Source organism: Acanthopagrus latus, chromosome 11, assembly GCF_904848185.1.
Source record: "Acanthopagrus latus isolate v.2019 chromosome 11, fAcaLat1.1, whole genome shotgun sequence".
NCBI lineage: Eukaryota > Metazoa > Chordata > Actinopteri > Spariformes > Sparidae > Acanthopagrus > Acanthopagrus latus.
This window is the reverse complement of record NC_051049.1, coordinates 22,049,940-22,069,155: the sequence shown is the minus strand read 5'-3', so window position 1 is coordinate 22,069,155 and position 19,216 is coordinate 22,049,940. Positions and strand designations below refer to the sequence as shown.

The 19,216-nt window shown below is 40.3% G+C and overlaps 1 protein-coding gene and 1 long non-coding RNA gene across 5 annotated transcripts; both read left to right on the top strand.

The window, feature by feature from the left end:
- Positions 1 to 608: 608 nt before the first annotated feature.
- On the top strand, positions 609 to 16,147 carry LOC119028530 (interferon-induced protein 44-like). 4 transcript variants are annotated; one of them, XM_037114636.1, is made up of 9 exons: positions 10,308 to 10,488; positions 11,145 to 11,241; positions 11,731 to 12,270; positions 12,533 to 12,584; positions 12,929 to 13,124; positions 13,235 to 13,387; positions 13,494 to 13,665; positions 14,839 to 14,939; positions 15,226 to 16,147. In XM_037114636.1, exons 1-9 carry the CDS (start codon positions 10,450 to 10,452, stop codon positions 15,418 to 15,420), a joined length of 1,545 nt encoding a protein of 514 aa, XP_036970531.1. In that variant the 5' UTR covers positions 10,308 to 10,449; the 3' UTR covers positions 15,421 to 16,147. The 4 variants fall into 4 exon arrangements, with proteins under 4 accessions (XP_036970533.1, XP_036970532.1, XP_036970531.1 ...); XM_037114639.1 differs by lacking the exon at positions 10,308 to 10,488 and having other exon boundaries at positions 11,148 to 11,241; positions 11,731 to 11,738; positions 12,056 to 12,270; XM_037114638.1 differs by lacking the exons at positions 10,308 to 10,488; positions 11,145 to 11,241; positions 11,731 to 12,270; positions 12,533 to 12,584 and adding exons at positions 609 to 1,678; positions 1,813 to 2,004; positions 2,094 to 2,275.
- Positions 16,148 to 16,444: 297 nt separating this feature from the next.
- LOC119028905 lies at positions 16,445 to 17,321 on the top strand. The gene is made up of 2 exons (XR_005077834.1): positions 16,445 to 17,008; positions 17,132 to 17,321. It is a non-coding gene; the product is annotated as an uncharacterized LOC119028905 (long non-coding RNA).
- Positions 17,322 to 19,216: the final 1,895 nt, after the last annotated feature.

Here is a 19,216-nt window from a genome sequence, read left to right as displayed (position 1 = left end):
TGCAGATCTGTGAGCTGTTGGATTAAAAGTTAACTAAATTGTATAAATGGGTTTTTTAAATTTGTATAATCAATTGAAAAGACTGTGATAATGACACTGAAATGATATTGAGTAATGATACTTCAAGCAACATACTGGTTTAGATAATAGTACAACTTATCAAGACAAAATATTCATATTGATTTATCTGGTCTTGTAAACATTCTGTGTCACAATTTGCTTCTACCAAATAAAAGTCAGTTGTCACAAAGAAGTCACAGATCACAGACACAGGTCTTCATGCAAATAAAATGAATGTAGGTATACACTGCTGAGATACAAATGCACTCCAAGACAGCAATAAAACACAGCTAGTAAGAGTGATGGAGGATGATGAATACAAGATCATACAAGCAATAACAATAAAAACAAGCAATACTACACTACAATGATAATATCAATGATAATAAAACACCTCATTTATATCGTCCCCTTCTAAACAACGTTACAAAGTGCCTCACAGAAAAAAAAAACAGCAGATTTCAAACTAAAGGGATACACTTTATAATAACCAAAGTTAATAAATTGGCAAATTATAGTTAATATAACTTTAATTAACAGTTAATTCAGTGTCAATGATGAAATGTTTTTCTAAAGCATTTACTAAGCAATTGATTAGTCAAACATTGGAAGTGATGTTTATAAAACTTTGTAAATGATTAATAAACACTGTGGAGCTCCTCTGTAAACACTATTTCCTTATTTGTTTACAATGAAATAAATTTTAACTTTTGTAACTCAATATTACATTTTGCTGTACAACTACAATGACTAATGTCTTAATTCATTATAATTTATCCATTCCAAATGTTGGTTGTTATAAAATGTTAACTAACAAGGATCATAAATCATTCTGGTGTAAAATAAAGATGAAAAATGTTACATGGCAACAGTGAAATGAGTCGTAGATGGTGTTTACATTCAAACTGTTGCTAGGAGAACACGTTGCTTTGACCCGAACTTTGGGGAACCTTTGAACCTTTGATCAGGGAGCGTTCTAAATGTGGGGCTACTTAAGGGCTGCTTATAAAATTAAGCTCATCAGTACCTCCTAGAAGTGATCCAGAGAGGTTAACCGACTTTAACCACTGTGATACAGATAAGTCACTCCTTCTTTTCTGTTTCAGGAGTCAGAAAGTAGAAATTCATTGCTGATATTAAGAACTGTTTAGTTGTTTTCCTGCAATCAGAGGTCAAAGAGGGAATCTGTATGCCTTTTTGAAAATGATTTTAAACGTACAACTTAGTTCTGAACATTAACATTTAGTGTAAATTCCCTTAATTTTGCATAGACGTCAGACAATCAGATGATTAATAAAATGTGGAACATGAAGTAAATGCATGCCTTTCCATGTAAAGACCTAGAACAGTGGTCTAACATGTTTTGTCAGATCCAACTGTTGACAGGGTTGAAACCAGTGGATGGTAGCAAAATGAATATACACTATCTGTAGCACAATATCTGAAACATAGTTAGGAAGGAAAGGAAATTAAAGTAACTTACCATTTTAATTCTATTCATTGGTTATGTTTCAGCATTTTCTGAGAGAAATGACATCTACTAAACCCAAACAATCCCCGTGGACTCCCCAGCAAATATGAGTTTGTTGCAATTGTGGGAGAGGGCAGCTATGCAAAGGTGGTGAAATGTTTGAACAAGGAGACCAAGTTTTAAGCACCACAATATAAAGTTCTACCTTTCAGCGCTCTCCAAGACTAACACATTAATCCACTGCAAAAAACTAATCATTTCAAACCTGCCTGTGTCTCCAGATCCCCATTCTGAGAATGAGCATGTGCCACAACCTTGACAAACACAACATTGTCAAGTATATCGATTGTTTTCAGACCATATATGGAAAGGCGCTTGTGTTTGAGTCATTGGATATAAGCCTATTTGACTACATGGAGATGAAAGACTTTGCCCCTATGCTTCTGAGTGACATCAGAACCATCATCCAACAGGTATGAACGTGGCACCATCAGATGGAGAACAAAGCAATGAACACTCAGTTTTAGGCTTGAGTCCATTCTAACCGACCTTGTACTTTCAGATGGCCACAGCATTTGATGCGTTGAAGGGGATCGGGGTGATCCACACTGATGTCAAACTGGACAACATTATGATGGTGAATCACCACCAGCGACCCTTTGAAGTCAAGCTGATAGACTTCGGTCTGGCCATTCCCACGTCACAGGCCAAGAAGTTCAGAGGAAGGCAAATATTTGAAATTATGTAAGACAAATGATTTGTTGTATCATACTAAAAAGAATTAGTAGTTTACTATTTTTAACATGAAGAAGCAGCTGTGTGCTTCCTCCCTGTAACATGTGCACTACTGCACTTCACGAGAGAGAAACGGAATCTCATTTTTGTTGTATTACTGTGTTCGTACAGCAAAATGACAATAAAGCTTTGAGTGATTGATGTTCTTTCCATGTGCTCACTTTCAAAAATGTAACAGTGTAAACATCCTGCAATGTTTCTCTTCCTCCGCCTCTATTGTTCCCTATTCACAGTAAGAACACTCTCTCACTCTCTCACTCTCTCTCTCTCTCTAAGGGGTGGACTTTAGCCAACTACAGCCATTGAATGAATACTCTCCTGAAAGTTAAAGAATTCATAATCAAGTCATAAAGAAGTTATAATGTCATAAGTTCATGGCCAAAGATAAAATGTGTCACATTCATTCTCAGCATATGCATCCCTACTTTGTAGAGTTGGGCTTTTTGGACTTCCAGAAATTGTTCAACAGCTGTGTTGACCACTGACATGATCATGACTGTCAAGTCATTAGTGTGAAGGTGTCACATCAGGTGGATAGAGCAGGCGTTGCTCCTCCACAGAGATCCCAGAGTTTGAGAAGCCATCAAGGCTGATTGTCTGGGAAAATGAGTATGTTTTATTATATAAAACTTTGCATCATATAATGGAAATACTGTACTATTCTTACAGTATACAGCACCAGGTCATGCTACGCAAAATCCTGAGGAAGTTATGACTAGAAATGGTCCTATATGGTAATAGATTATCTATAAAACAGTTATTCCTGCAGGATGAGGACAGAGCTGATGGAGAGTATTCAGAGCTACAAGCCGTCAGTCAGCTCTGTGTCCCAGGTTCGGGTTCTGCTCATTGGACCATTTGGAGCTGGAAAGTCGAGCTTCTTCAACACTATCAACTCTGTATTCAGAGGCCACGTCACCAGCCAGGCCATGTCTGGCAGCTCCACCACCAGCCTCACCACACAGGTGAGCTCATGCTACAACAGTCACTCAAACAACTATTTCTAAAGTTCCGTCACCAACACCATGTGCTGCCTTGGCACAGAGAGGCAACTAAAACGGTGAAAATCACAATAAATCTTGACCTATTGACAGCTGCACTTATATGATAGGAGAGCTCATCAGTTTTGTGAGCAAGCTAATATATCAGGTCACCTCTAAAAGATTTCAGTCATTGGTTTGGGACCGTTTAACAAGATGATGTAACTAAGGAGACTGTTGTCTGATGCAGTCTTTCCAATTGCTCATTTTCACAGTCTTATATTTCTGACAAACCACGACTTTCTTGACTTGGAGATTGAAAAAGATTGAAAAACTTTATATGTATACTTCATGGCAGAATTCAAATGGGCCTATATAATAATTTGTCTCTCCATTTGCTAACATACAATACTCAAAATGTGGTTTATGTGGGTGCATATATGCATGTGCATGGATATGTAATAAAAGTTAAATGAAATGTGTTTCATTGTTTTTGGGGACAAAAAAAATTCCCAAAACACAAAATAGAACAAAATATCCCAATATTCTCAACTAATTTTAAGTAGTGTAAATATTTTCTTCTGAAGTAAGGTCCCATTAAGTTCACCGCAAGGATCTGATAGTGAAGGGAGGGACAAATAACAGTTAGATACTGTGACTTTCTTGAATTGCAAAATTATAATTTCACGTGTGATTCATGGCCCATTTCAAACAGGACTGAATGTTTCGTTTTTCTCCATTCACTACAATACAAGTTTTTCCGAAATAAGGACTCACAGGGGACAAACCAGAAGTGGCCTGATGTCACAATATGTAGTCCTTCAGTGCACCAGCCCCTGATCACCAGCAGGTGGAGCATGTAACCCACAAGCTGCAACAGCCTACACTGTAGTACAGGGGTCACCAACGTGGTGCCCGCGGGCACCAGGGAGCCCCCAAGGACCACATGAGTAGCCCTCAGGCCCGTTCTAAAAATGAAAACTAAATATTGATATTATTTGTCTCCCAGGTTGTTAAGTCATTGTTGATAATTATTGTGAGAAATCATTAGCGTGATCTGTGTCTTCACATAGATGAGTATCATTAATCATTAATAATCATATGTAACTAAAGGCAAACTGAGCAAATTTGTTATTTCAGAAGAGTGTATCAAACTGGTAGCCCTTCGTATGACTCAGTACCCATGAAGTAGCTCTCAGTTTCAAAAAGGTTGGTGATCCCTGCTGTAGTATAAAGTGTGTAACTCAATTACTGTCAGAACTGGCCAAAACAAGCAGGGATAACTCAGTAAATAGTGAGCTGAACCCTCTTTGATTTTAAACAGCAGCTAACTGACTTGTGAGTCAGACTGACGTGTGATTAAGACCCACTACAACCTGATACCATTCGCTGATCAACTCACTACTAATCCTTCGTCAAAATCCTTACCAGAGAACAAGAATAAATATATTTCGACCAACTTTGATGTGAAACAAAAATGTATTTTCCATAAGTAGTCCAAGCTTCATATACTGCTAAACTTAGTACTTACTAGTTACTACTTGTACAACTACTATGAATTACTTTTACTGTGTGCTATTCGAGTAATCCTTTGTCAAAATCCTCACCAGAGAACAAGAATGAGTCTTTTTTCCCCCCCCAAATTAAAGTCTACATCATGGAACATTAATCATTGTATCATGTATCATGTACTTTTAATGACTGGAACAAGCTGCTAATAAAGAAAAGATTCGTAGATTTTATATGAGGTAATACATTATTGTGTTCTCCTAATAAAGGATACCTCTCAGTGAGTATTGTTTGGTTGGTTGGCTCAAAGTTTCTGGTATCGATTAGTCAATGGTATCCATCCAGCAGTCTTTCAATGGCATAACAGTCTCAAGCGACACGCACTGTACTGGATCTCGGCATCACTCTAAAGAGTCCTAAAATCCCAGATCAGAAAGCATTTTTGCTCACAGGTTTTTTGAATGTGTTTTCAGTTAGATGCTTGAATTATGGTCTGTTGAAAACATCATCCCTATGCCACTCTCTGGAATTAGTGCTGTGCGTTGGAAGGTTCTGGCCTCCATGTCATCCATGTATTCCTGATAATGGACACATAATCAGGCATCGTCCATAACTTATTATTCTGATGACTTGAATGCACAGTATGAAGTCAATCGACAGTAGAGCTTCAGCTCTAGATTGCCTCGAACTAGTTTCAAAAAAGAAAAAACACATTTAATTAAATCCTACAGCCTGTTCCTCCAAGAGTACAAAAAAGGTACTCCTCTTGGACAGTGTATGTAAAAAAAATACTTGCTGAAATTCTCAGGGTTGTTGCCCCACTGACCACATTCAGTATTGCCATGTGGTTTGTACAGCTGGGGTGTCACACCTACTCTGTGAAAGCCGGACGAAGAGGAAAACCTCTGCCAGTCATCTTGTGTGACACCATGGGATTGGAGGAAGGCACATGGGTGGGGCTTGATGTGGATGATGTCATAAGCATCCTCAAAGGTCATCTGCCAGACCGATATCAAGTAAACACATGATGAGACACTTGGTGGTGTTTTTTTCTGTAAAACAGAAAACTGTGTAACTCACAGTTCAACCCCTCAGCTCCGCTGCATTCAGAGCTCCCACAGCGTGGGTCTCTAGGCGTCAAGGATAAGATCCACTGTGTGACCTACATCATTGATGCCTGCAAGGTCTCCATCATGCCCACAAAGCTGGATCTAATGTTGCAAGAACTTAGGTATATGGTACATGTATTATTTACTTACTTTAATACCTGTGGTGTATTTGGCCTGGATATAACTGTGATACTGTCTTTACAAAATATAATCAGGCACAAGCATCTGTTGCACTGCAAAATGCTCATTTACACCTGTCAACGGGCTTCTTTTCAAAATTTAAAAGTAGACAAGAAAATAGCAAAAAGGACTGTAGAAAGTAAGTAACATGCACTGTAGTTCATATTAATGCTTATATACAGAACTGCACATATCGCAGTATGTTCCAGTGAGGCCTTCATTTGTTAAACAATAGAAAGGAAAAGTAAAATGAACTCATGAATACATCGTGACTATACAAGCAGTAGCTTTACTCTGCAGCAGAACATTACAGTAGATACACAGCATTTTTTTAGATAGAGTCAGGTGTTAGTTCAGCATTTGAAAATAGTGTTTTGTTTTGCTGGTTCTCAGGGGTTCCGCAGCTCATCCTGATGACTAAAGTGGATGAAGCCTGTCTTTTTGTTCCACAGGACATCAGGAATGTTTATAGGAGCAGCTACATCAAGGAAATGGTGAGATCAACTTCAAATTGTAGGAATTTATTCTGAAAATATGAATGTAAATCAACTACTTCATTCTTATATTTGTGTAAACGAGTGCCCTAAAAATCACCCAAACTTCCATTTAGCATTTGCTATCGTTTTCAGTTCCCCACTGGTGTTTTTGTCTGTTTCAATTCAGTTATTTCACTTGCTACCTGCTAGTTTCTGTCTTACCCTCCCTCAGCAGGCCACTAAGTTGGAGTGAGTTGTCGCATTCCAACTAGTTGGACATTAAAATGGCTGAAATGATGAGCATTGACTGATTTTGGAAAATAGCAGAATAGTATTGTTAAATACTTAAATTTATAAGTGTGTAAACGTTTAATGATCCAGTAATGAAGTTCTTGGTTAATTGTGGGAAATCACAACGCACACAACCTTTCTGCTGGGGTAAAGATCAAAGGGAAAAAAAGATGAGATTACACTAAAACTAGTGCAGATTTAGTCTGTTTTATGGTGTCAAAAAGTATAAACTATATCACTATCTATACTACCACTACTATCTATATTATATGCTTTGTGATCCAGATGCAGGAGGTCAGCACCCGGCTTGGTGTGCCTCTGTCCTGTGTTGTTCCGGTGAAGAACTACATCGAAGAGTTGGACCCAAACTGCAACATCCTGCTGCTCAGCGCCATCCAGCAGATGCTTCGCTTTGCTGATAATTACTTTGATGAGATCAGTGACCAACTGAGCAACACTGAAGCAAGGGAACAGTGAGAATCAACAGAACTGTTTAAATTCCTGTACCAGTGGGTCAGGCTGACTTGAGGAGAAGCAGCCCAGACCATCCCTCAGAAACGAGTGACTGTGGAAATCTGGGCTGATACAGATGTCCAAAACAGTTTGGCAAGTAGTTGCTTTTTTTCTTTATTTTTTGTTGTTATTCATTTTTTTTCCTTTGAAAGAGCATAATTTCAGTCAAACAGATTTATGAAACAACCTTGAATACACCTTTAATTCACATAAATAAAACTTTTTTTGAAAAAAAAAAAACTCAGTCAAAAGCCATTTTTGTCAGGGCCAGTTGGGGATCCTGGACCAAGAAGCAGACTCGGGAGCAGACAATAATTAGGATCTTTATTTACAGTTCAAAAAACACAGGCAGTACAGGCCAGGCACAGGCCGCAGGGTAAAAAATCAAAGTCAATCAAGTGTAAAACTCCTGGCAAAAGTACAGGTAGGGCTCAGGCAAAAATCCATGGTCAGACAAGCAAAAATGGTCAATAAACAGGCAGGCAATGTTAGGCACAGCAGAGGTACAGTCAAGATTGAGGCAAAATCCAGGAGTCAAAAACAGGCAGAGGTCGGTGCACAGGCAGGGAAGGAGAACACAGTGAGCAGCACAAAGGGCTCGTCAAAACTCACGTGGCTGAACAGAAGCAGGTTGGCAACGGATAGGCAGACAGGGCAAAGGCATCCAAGAACATCAGGCAAAGTCTTAGTCAAAAACAGGCTTAGGTCAGCAAGATGAAAAAAATCCACAAAGGCAACACTTGGGCAGGAAACTCCTGGAAACAGATGACATAATCTGGTGAAGACTGACAGTCCTGGTGTGTTTTTAAAGCCCAGGCTGACAAGGAGAGTAGGATCAGGTGTGGAGCAGCAGGCAACTCAGAATTGGATGTCTCACTTGTCACTCAACCAGGGGGCAGGGCAGAGAGGAAAACACGGTATGGATCACACAGGTCAACCAGGTCACTGACTAAGGAGGGTGGGTCCTAGGCCGGAGCGTGACAGTACCCCCCGTCCCAATAACGCCACCAGGCGTCCCAACCAGGGTCTCCGGATGCTGTCGGTTGAAGTCAGTGATCAGGGTGCGGTCAATTATGAACCTGGCAGGGACCCAGGTACGCTCCTCTGGGCCATAACCTTCCCAGTCGACAAGGTACTGGAGTCCCCTGCCTCGACGACGGACCTTCAGGAGCCTCTTCACTGAGAACACCTCGCCACCATCGACAATCCTGGAAGGTGGGGGGGTGGAGGGGACTAGAGACAAGGGGCTTCCCTTGGGAGACATGGAATGTAGGATTAATTTGACGCATGGCCAGAGGCAAGGCAAGTCTGACAGCACAGGGGTTGATTACCTTTGAGATGGAGAACGGTCCAATGAACCTGGCATTCAGCTTGTGGCATGGGGATTTGAAAGGCAGATTGCGTGTGGAGAGCATCACTCTCTGGCCCACCTTGTATGCTGGAGCTGCAGATCGATGCCTATCCGCCTGCTTCTTGAAGGCATTCAAGGAACGCAAGAGCTGATGGGTAGAGGCCTTAATAACCCTGCCAGAGGCCTGTTACCTGACTTGTTCCTGGCACAGTAGTCACAGGCTGCTACAAATGTCTGGACATCCCTCTTCATGGAGGGCCACCAAAAATGCTGTTGGAGTAAAGCCAGGGTTTGGGTTGCCCCAGGATGGAAAGCAACTCTCGAGCCATGCCCCCATCTCAACACCTGTGGACGAACTGAGAGGGGCACAAAGAGAAGGTTAGCTGGTTCATTGCCTGGTTCGGGTTCCTGATCCTAACCCTAACCCACATGACTGGCAAAAGTGCCCCACCTTCCTTTCTGCCTTAAACGGGCGTCAACACGGCCAGTCAGGTCCATGAGACCAGCAAGGTTCTTGGGCAGCTCTCTTGAGGCTAACTCGTCCTTGACAGGATCAGACAAACCATTCAAAAATGCATCAAACAGGGCATCGTCATTCCAACCACAAGAGGCCGCCAATGTACGGAAATCAATGGCATAATCATAAACTGACGGTGCACCTTGGCGGAGCTTCATGATCTCTCTAGCTGCATCTCTGCCAGAGAAGGAGCGGTCAAAAACCTTCCTCATCTCATCAGTGAAATCCTTGTAGTTTGAGCAGCATGTAGCCTCGGCATCCCAGAAAGCAGTTCCCCACTCCCGAGCCTGTCCAGTAAGGAGAGTAATGATGTAAGCGATGTGGGAGCGTTCTGTGGGGAAAGCAAGAGACTGAAGCTCCAGAGAGAGAGAACATTGTGAGAGAAAAGATCGACATGTCCCAGGGGCACCATCATATGGCTGAGGAGCAGGGAGTCTTGGTTCTCTGAGGGGAGAGGGAGGTGCTTGAGGGTCAGGACTTGGCACTGGGGCTGGGGGTGGCACTGGCTGAGGAGGGTTAGCTAATAGCTGCTGGGCAGAGAGGGTATTAAATTTCTCATCTGATATGCAGCTGAATAAACACATCTTTCCTCTGATCTCCAGAGACCCAAACTTTCCCATCATCATTATGCTGTCCAACTGACGCGATGTCATCCGACTGACAAAATTTGGTCCAACTGACGCGATGTCATCCGACTGACACTATTTGGTCCAACTGATGCGATGTTATTCAACCTGTGCTATACTGTTTGCATTGGCAAGCCTGCACTGTTACGCGAACATGGAGATGAGTCTAAATGTCATCTGACATGGTTTTTTTTTTTACAGCCTGTGCCTCACCGTTCACATTGGCAACCTTGTGCTGTTCTGTGAAAACGGAGATGGATCTGGATTTCTGACACAATGTCATCCAACTGACACTATTTGGTCCATCTTACGCTATGTCATCCGTCAAGTCTCTTCAGTTCAATATAGTTTTGTTTAATTTGTAAGACACATCGACATGACATGTAGATTGGTACAGTAAGATTGTTATTTCATAGTGGTGGTATTGTGGTTGTTTAACATTCATGTCATTATCTTTCTGTTATTTGTCCTCTGTGCAGGTAATTTAGGCTGTAGTCACAGTCAGCATGTTGGCAGCTATATGTCAAAGTAGCCGACTGTTTAACCAGGTCACAGCAAGCTTCCAGTGAATATGGGCGATGAAGTGATGAAAGTGCTGAACGAGCCTAATGTTAGTCAGCTAGAACCGCTAATGTTAGCTGCGTGACTTAAGGAGCAAGCGATAATTGTCGATGATAGACCTCGGAACGATGCGATTTTTTTTCCCACTAAAACAAATGTGTATTTGAAATGGCATTAATGTAACTCTACAACTTTGCCTAATTGTGAGCTTGATATGAAACTTAACCAGGATGCTAGCCCATCCCCCCTCACAGCAGCTGGAATGTACCTTAATTTTTTTTAATGTAGGCAAACTTGGAATGCAAAACACAGATAATTAGCTACATCTGCACACCTGACTTCTTCTGAATACAGCTCATCTCCCACCAATATCAGTTTATTGAGATGGACAGCCCCATTGCACAAGTTGACTAATTGGTTCCTTAGGTTTTTGAGATATCAAACTCTGGCTGCCTGTCTGGAGTCTGATTTTATTTTATTTTTTTTTTTTTAGACCGTCCTTCTAAAGCAGAAATGCTAGGTTCACTGGTTATTTCACTCATGACAGGTCTTGCATAATACAAAAAACTCGATTTGGATGGATTCAAAACTTGATTTTCATCAGAGGGTTCATCTTGAAACTGAAAGGAGCTGCTACAGTGAGGAAGGTGGAAATTTTTGTCATGCTGTGTTGGTTACTTTCACTTCATATTGACTGTCTGGCAGAAACCACAGGACTTGCCTGATATTCTGGATAAGGGTCTCCTTAAAGTAAATACTGTGAGAGCTGGTCAGCCTCCTCAAATATCAAGAAGAGAAGGAGGTAAGAATAAAAACACTTAAGGCTCAATATTATTGCTGCATGTCAGATGTTAATGATGTCAGTGAAGATGTCAGTTTAAATTAACTCCTTTGCTAAAAACTATTACTCTATATACTGTGTAATTCCTAACCCGAGGGAAATTCTTGTGCAGGAATTAAAAAAGAAATTATAGTAAAACAGAATTTTCCAAGATTAATGGAAAACCATAGCAGTTTTTCACGGTGTGAGTGTAAACCAAAGGTGATTTAACTGTTCAGTTGATGTATTAGGGGGTTTTGTCAGGATGAGAGGATATATTTATGGTTCTTGTCTGAATCTGTGCAGAGGTAGCAACTGGAAAAGTTCTCCATCTACAGTTTTTTTTTTGTTTTTTTAACTGCATGCAAATTAGATGATACATAAAAGGGGTTAACCAAAGGGGAATTAACCAAACTCAATAAATATAGATATCCTGCATTTTAATGCATCCATGTTTCTTTTTACATTTAGACACCAAAGTGAGTAACCTCAAAGGTTCATCAGCATCCTTCACACACTTCAGCAGACCAACTGTCACTATGAACCCACGGCTGACCAAGAGCCAGCAGGGAACAATCTGCTCCCAGCTGGGGAGAGTCAGACTCCAGCTGCTGTACAAGGCCAGCATCCATGGTTTCACCGGAGCAGCCTTCCACCAACGATGTGACACCCGCAGTCCCACAGTGTCTGTGGGCTATAACGCCTCTGGTTTTGTGTTCGGAGGTTACACCAAACAACCTTTCAGTCAGTCTGGACAGTATGTGTATGATAACCAGGCCTTTCTTTTCACTTTCAGTGGAGAAAAGCTCCTCAAATATCCAGTCACTGGTGCTGCTAATGCAGTGAGAATGATCAATAACTCTGGTCCATATTTTGGAGAAGATTTGGTTCTTGTCAATGGAAGCCAGCCTGTTGTCTATAACAATCCAGGAAAGTTTTACAACTTCAGTGCTGCAGAGATGCATGGCAACAACCTCAACCTGACTGAGTGTGAAGTCTATCAAGTGGAGGGTGAGTTCAATGTAAATAAACACATGCTGTTTTTTTTTTTTTTTTTGTTGTTGTTGTTGTTGTTGTTTTTTTGTTTTCATAAATCCATGAGAAATCAGTTTCGTTCCCTTAGACCTCACAACACTGTGTTGGCCCACAGGTGATTTAGGATTTAAAGTTAATGTAAACCCGTCACAAAATTAAATAAAGTTGCATATATGGCCAATACATTCAGCAGACTTAATGAGATCATTGTTTTGTTAAAGTTGTATTTTCTGTTCAGCACACACCACAGAACTGGAGAGGCCATGGAGGACTGTGATCTGGCAATCTGAGTAAGATGGAGAGAGCTGCCGTCCTGCACACAAAACTATTAACATGCTACATTGTAGTTAATGTACTACACAGTAATATATTCAGTGTGACACAAATTGATGATCTGAAAAGACAGAACAATGTGTTCATTGATTAAATGTAATGATGAATGTGTTACACATAAAATAACTTGCAATTTTGCTGTTTGACTTGGTAAAATATAAACATGGAATTTTGAATAATGATGCAAAATACTGACAGCTTACTGTGCTCTTCTGTTTTTACCTTACAAATCTTGACAAATCATCATAAATATGCCAATCATGACTGCTACTCTTGTTACACTAGTTACTTGTTCCTGCAGGACGAGGACAGAGCTGATGGAGAGTATTCAGAGCTACAAGCCGTCAGTCAGCTCTGTGTCCCAGGTTCGGGTTCTGCTCATTGGACCAGTTGGAGCTGGAAAGTCGAGCTTCTTCAACTCTATCAACTCTGTATTCAGAGGCCACGTCACCAACCAGGCCATGTCTGGCAGCTCCACCACCAGCCTCACCACACAGGTCAGTTCCTGATGGTTAATGATTTCTGTTTGTGGTGACTGATTTTAAAATGGATATTCTGCCCTGTCCCTGTTTTGTGATTTGTTATTCCTTCACTTTGTATGAGACAGTTTCGCTCCTACTCTTTGAAAGCTGGACGAGAAGGAAAGCCTCTGCCAATCATCTTGTGTGATACCATGGGACTGGAGGAAAACGCAGGGTCTGGGCTTGCTACTGATGACATCAGCAACATTCTTAAAGGTCATCTGCCAGATCGATATCAGGTACATCATTTTGTTACATGGAGCAGGATATTGAATATATGAGCCATTGATTTGGATTTAGTTAACTCAAACTGTCTCCGTCTTTCCACTCAACTCTTTGTCTTAGTTCAACCCCTCAGCTCCGCTGCATTCGGAGGCCCACGGCTACTGTAAGTCTTCGGACCTTAAGGACAAGATCCACTGTGTGGCCTATGTCACTGATGCCTGCAAAGTCTCCATCATGCCCAAAAAGATGGAGGAGAAGCTGGAAGCGACCCGCAAAAAGGTCAACTTAATGGGTCAGTCAGCTTAGTCCCACTGCCACCTCTTTATACTGAAGACTACAATAGAAGGTTAGGGCCACTGTTCAAAATGAGTTTTCTCAGACGACCTAGAAGAAATGTCTTCTGTAGAAGTCAGTATGAGTATCAGCTGGCTGGAGGGGCCATCTGAGTCTGAGTCTGAGTCTGAGTCTGAGTCTGAGTGACACCCTGTGGCTCTTGTGTTGAACAGTCAGCTGCTGTCTAGCTCAGTGTGGCCGTCTGCATTGCCAGTCTTAGAAGATTTGGCTGGCTATATCAAGCTAAGGTCTCCGACTGTGTATAATGCATCCTGAAACGGTACTTGGTCAAATGAATACACTATTTTGAAACCAAAGAGTACAAGAACAGTCATGTCTCAAAGGAGACACAGTATAAGTGAGCAGAGCAGGTCCTGTATGTGTGATAGATAAACATCAGCTCAGCAACACTTCAGCAGAGGTAGCGGAGGCTGTGGAGTAACAGTTAAGTTGTAAATTATAATTAGCTATAAACATTATATACTGTAGCTCTGTTCAACTTAGATTAATCAGTGATAGAACAAGCTTGAATGTTGAATGTTTAACATTAAGATTTAGATTTATATACGCCATTTTTACAGTTTATGTCTCAGCTGTGGGGAAAATGAGCTAAATGTGAAGAAAATGATCTAGATATAGCCTCGCAGATTGGTTGAAGAATACAGAGAGTATTCCTCAGGAACTTGCTACATTTTTTTTCAGAAAGACCAAAGAAAGAAATGCTGATTGAGAGATCGTTCTGTGTTTCCTGGATGTGACCTAACGACTCTACAGGCTGTGTCTCAGTTCACTCCTTATTTACCACATAGTGCACTTTATTTTACTTTATTTCGTATTTTTTGGGGGGTGTCTGAATTATAACTAAATTAATACAATACATAGCGACCTCCAGGTGTCTACTCTTCTTCAAATCTGTACATTTTCACAATGTACTGAGAATAGCAGTGTCCATGGCATGTGCACTACTTTCTGTTAACAATCCACAAGAAGTGCTCTGTTTTTCAGAACTGCTGGTCAGTAGTCTAACAAAAATAATTTAAAGTATTTTAAAAGTGGTGTCCCAATATTTTGACCGCTTGATACCTGAAAATCTGTAAATGTTGGACATTTTCTTTCTCTCTGGTGCTTTCAGGGATTCCTCAGCTGGTCCTGCTCACTAAAGTAGACGAAGCCTGCCCTTTGGTGACGGAGGACGTGAGAAACATTTATAGGAGTTACTACATTAGGCAGAAGGTGAGGATGTTATACTGCCACAGGATTTGTTGTACTTCATGTTTGTATTGTGTTTGTAGCTCAATTGAAACATTTCACTGACATACTAGTCAAAGTCTGTCCTTTAGTGTCTGTAATACTCAGCTGGTGTCAATCGTTTCATCATCGTTTCAGCCTTTCAAAAGTTGAAAGGACAAATCAAAACAAATTTAGCTGTGATTTGACAAAAGTCTGCAATTTTTCTGTAATCTTTGGGGGGAAACTCCCCAACTATAAATTACCCTCATCTGAATTCTTGGTGATCCAGATGCAGGAGGTCAGCACTCGGCTCGGTGTGCCTCTGTCCTGTGTTGTTCCGGTGAAGAACTACAGCGAGGAGTTGGAGTTGGATCCAAACTGCGACATCCTGCTGCTCTGCGCTGTCCAGCAGATGCTTCGCTTTGCTGATAATTACTTTGATGACATCAGCGACCAATTGAGCAACATGAAAGTCAAAGAATAGGAAGCATTTGTGCAGCAGATATAATAACCTGAGCATCTGTAATAAAATGTCCCTCAACATGATCCATCCATTTACCAGCACTGTGCTCCTTTTCTTCAGTCTTTCCCAGCACCCCTTGGAATGCTGGGAGATGTGGTGCCTCTTGTATCACGTAGACCTCACTGCACCTCCGATTTCTGGCTTCAGTCAGCTGTTATCATTTTGATTGTGTCCCTCTGCTGTGAAATATTTCATTTTCTCTCATTTTTTTTCATTTGACATTATGAAGTTTTACACCATTCACCTCTATTGTTTGTTTCATGTGACTGACATAACGGTTACAGTCAGCAGATTTGAGAAGTTTATCAGCTCTCGCTGTACTGAGAAGAATCCTGATTTTTTTAACCTTTGTGGTGCCAAATAGGGAAAAAAATCAATAATCTGAGTCCTAGTCCTTTAAAAAGGCTCTCCTCAGTTTTAATGTAATATTACTTAGTAAGACAAAATTATAAGTTATAGATAATTGAAATAGATCATTTAGATTTAATCCAACTGTGTTTTTTTTTTATGTTACACTGTTACATACACTTTGGGTTTTGGTGTTTTAAGTCTGTTTCCCTACAATGTTTGTCAGGAAAACAACTTTGTAGGTGGTCAGATGGTTGTATTGGCAGATAATCTTTTTTATTTCTGTGTTGCATGTTCTGTACACTTTACGCTCAATAACAATAAAAGCTATTGATGGCCACGATGGATGTGTTAGAGCATTTATAAACTCTTGTTTTTATTTATAACTCCTAAATCATGTTTATGGAGGTTCTCAGTCATCCAGGTGGCTTTAGGTTTTGTATTGTAAGCAACATGTTTCAGTTTCTTGAAGACATTTCAGCTTCTTCAGAGGCTTCTTCACTTCTTACTAACTGGAGGGAAGTTGCAGGTGTTTAAGGACTCTGAAACTCAGAGCTCACACATGTCCCTAAAGACTCACTCTGTAGGGACACCCCCACATAGAGTGTACAAGATCATCACTAGATTTGTGCACACATCTGTGTCACAAGCCTCCACCTACAGCATCTGCCAGCAACCTCCACCTGTGGATTCTGACAGATTGCTGCAACCCATGTCCTCCAACTAATGTCCGAACTGAGTCCTCTTCTTGAAACCTGCACCTCTGACTCCACCTGCAGACTCTGGTAGATTAGTGCAGCCAAAACCTCCACCTAAAGTGTCTTCCACCTTCTCTGCTCACAGCATCTGTCAGTAACCTGTTGTTTCTTCCACCTACAGATTAATGAAGACCAATGAGCCTCAACCTACAACTGTAGATTCACGCAGACAGACGCAACACAGACCTCACCTTCAGATTCTGGCAGAGCGAGGCATCCACCTACAGCCCCCACCAGAAACTCCATGGGAGAGGATAAAAACACTTTTTCAGAACTTTCATTTATTTTGTATTGCATCATCTCAGACAAACATCAGCTGGTGGATCCATGCTGTTCCTAAAGGCATCATCAAACTGGGTCAGCTGTCCATCATGGAGAAGTCCAAGCTGTGTCACCTTCATGGCATTGTCCTCCAAAGAGCTGCTAGAAATCAATACACTGAGGTAAGTCACACATTTGTTTGATTTCTCATGGGTTTTAATAACTAAACACCTTTCAAATGTATTTTTTAGAAATGATCTAATCTAGATTTAGGACAAATAAATGCATACATTGTCCTCCTGCAGGAAATTATATCCAGTTTCTTCACTTGAACCACAGCAGTGAATCATCACCTCTCTCCACCTGGTTCCTCTCGATCGAAACTCAAGATCAACCAGAGCCCAACAAGGTCCTGACCCGAGACCTCTCTGCTGCTGCAAGGAAGGAGACAACAGAACTCCTTTCAGAGGGCCAATAAAATATCAGCCTACATTATTCTCAGTGTTGTTGTTCTTAATGAATTACTTTAAAATAGTCCAGCTGAAGATGCTGATGTTTCATTTGTAAATATAACAAAGCTTGTCTATGTGAAAGCATGTAGTCGTATGTATCCTCATACAAGCCCCACAGGATGTAGCCCCAGTTACACCTTTACACCTAAAGGTGCCTTAATGTCTTTGTTGACAAGTCTGTAGATCTGTGAACTGTTGGATTAAAAGTTATCTAAAGTGTACAACCTGGGTTTTTGTATGATTATTTTAAATGATTTTGATAATGATAATGAAATAATGAGTAATGATACTTCAGGCAACATACTGGTTTAGATAATTATATTACAACAAAATATTCATATCAATTTATCTGGTCTTGTAAACATTCTGTATCAAATGTTTGTTTTTACCAAAGAAAAGTCAGTTGTCACAAGGAAGTCACAATTTATAAACACAGATCTTGATGCAAATAAAGAAAATGAATGTAAACATACATTGTTGACATTTGTGTTTCCTGCTGATAAATATTTTTTGTATCATCTAAAAAAAAGTCAACTGTTCAAGCATCAAAACTACCTTTCATGATAAATTTGACAACATGTTTAATAACAACACATTTTTATGTAGCCCATTTGCTGTTATCTACAGAATGAAATTCTTATTCATGGAGATAAAAAAAAAATATCCAGATGTGTGTAATGCACCACAACAACAGTAAGAGTCATACTGTTATTCTTTTTATCTACTATTGTTTTGTGTTTCAAATTGAAAAGTGGAATTCAAACTGAGATATTAATATTCACAATATTAATGAGGTAATAATACAAACTTAGAAATATTCATGTTTTCCATAAGTATGTAAACAAGCTGTGAGGAAAGCTCAGAGGAAAATAAAGTCCCACAACACTACTTTAAACTAGAAAGGTGGCAGGGTCCACCACATAGAAACAAAGAAAACAGTATGAAATTACAATAAAACGATGTAGTTAGATTAGAGAAACACTCAGTAAAAAAGGGGGATTAGTAACAGGATTACAATCATTAAGTGAAGAATGATATACTAGTTTGTTACCATGCACACGTGCACACATGTCAACACTCCATGAGTCTCACTCTGGTCCTGAGTGAATCCAAATACACAGATATTCAGATCAAATAAAGATCATCTTGTTGATATTCCTTTTCTCTCACTACCAACTATAACAGGTGATTAGTAACTTTATTAGAATACATTGTTAAAGTAACTGTTCCGACCCTGGAACCCCTGGATATACACTGATATATCAGTCAAGTGGGACCTCTAACCTCTCATCAGAGTTTGACCCTGTCTGAGTGATGAACATCACCATGCAGTCTGTTTGCTGAGCATGAATGGGGACAATTTCAGAAATATGATCCAACATTTCATTGACTGTACAGACTGTAATTACAGTTTCTGTCCATAAGATGTCAGAGTCTGCCTCACTTGACAGAACTAGTTATATTGTCCTTTCACTTGCTGATGGTATATGGCCAGTGTGTAGAGAGGTCAGAGCATTGAATTGGATCTGTCACCTTTTGACCAGATGAGTCTTTATAAAGTGAGAACATGTAACTTGTTGGTATAGCTGAGAAAAATACCAAGAAAAAGTGAATTTGATTCACACTCAGGCTTCCTGATTAGATTCTGATCAGTCATACAAATTGGGACTCTTTTATTTTCTCTTTTCATGACTCAAACTATTAGACACTAATACATAAAGAAATAATAATTGAGAGTTACTTAGGATTTATTTGAGTTGCAGCACGCTGGATGAGCAGCTAAACATTTGATTTAACCAGAACTTGATGGGATAACTGTGGATGTTTACACGCTTTTGTTCGGAAAGATTTAAGAGAGATGCCTTTTTAGAATGGTCT

Coding starts and splice junctions, on each gene's coding strand:
- LOC119028530 (XM_037114636.1), top strand. CDS start 10,450: ATGGGCGATGAAGTGATGAAAGTGCTGAACGAGCCTAAT. Junction 11,242..11,730: donor AATATCAAGAAGAGAAGGAG/GTAAGAATAAAA, acceptor TTTTACATTTAG/ACACCAAAGTGAGTAACCTC. Junction 13,666..14,838: donor CAAAAAGGTCAACTTAATGG/GTCAGTCAGCTT, acceptor TGGTGCTTTCAG/GGATTCCTCAGCTGGTCCTG.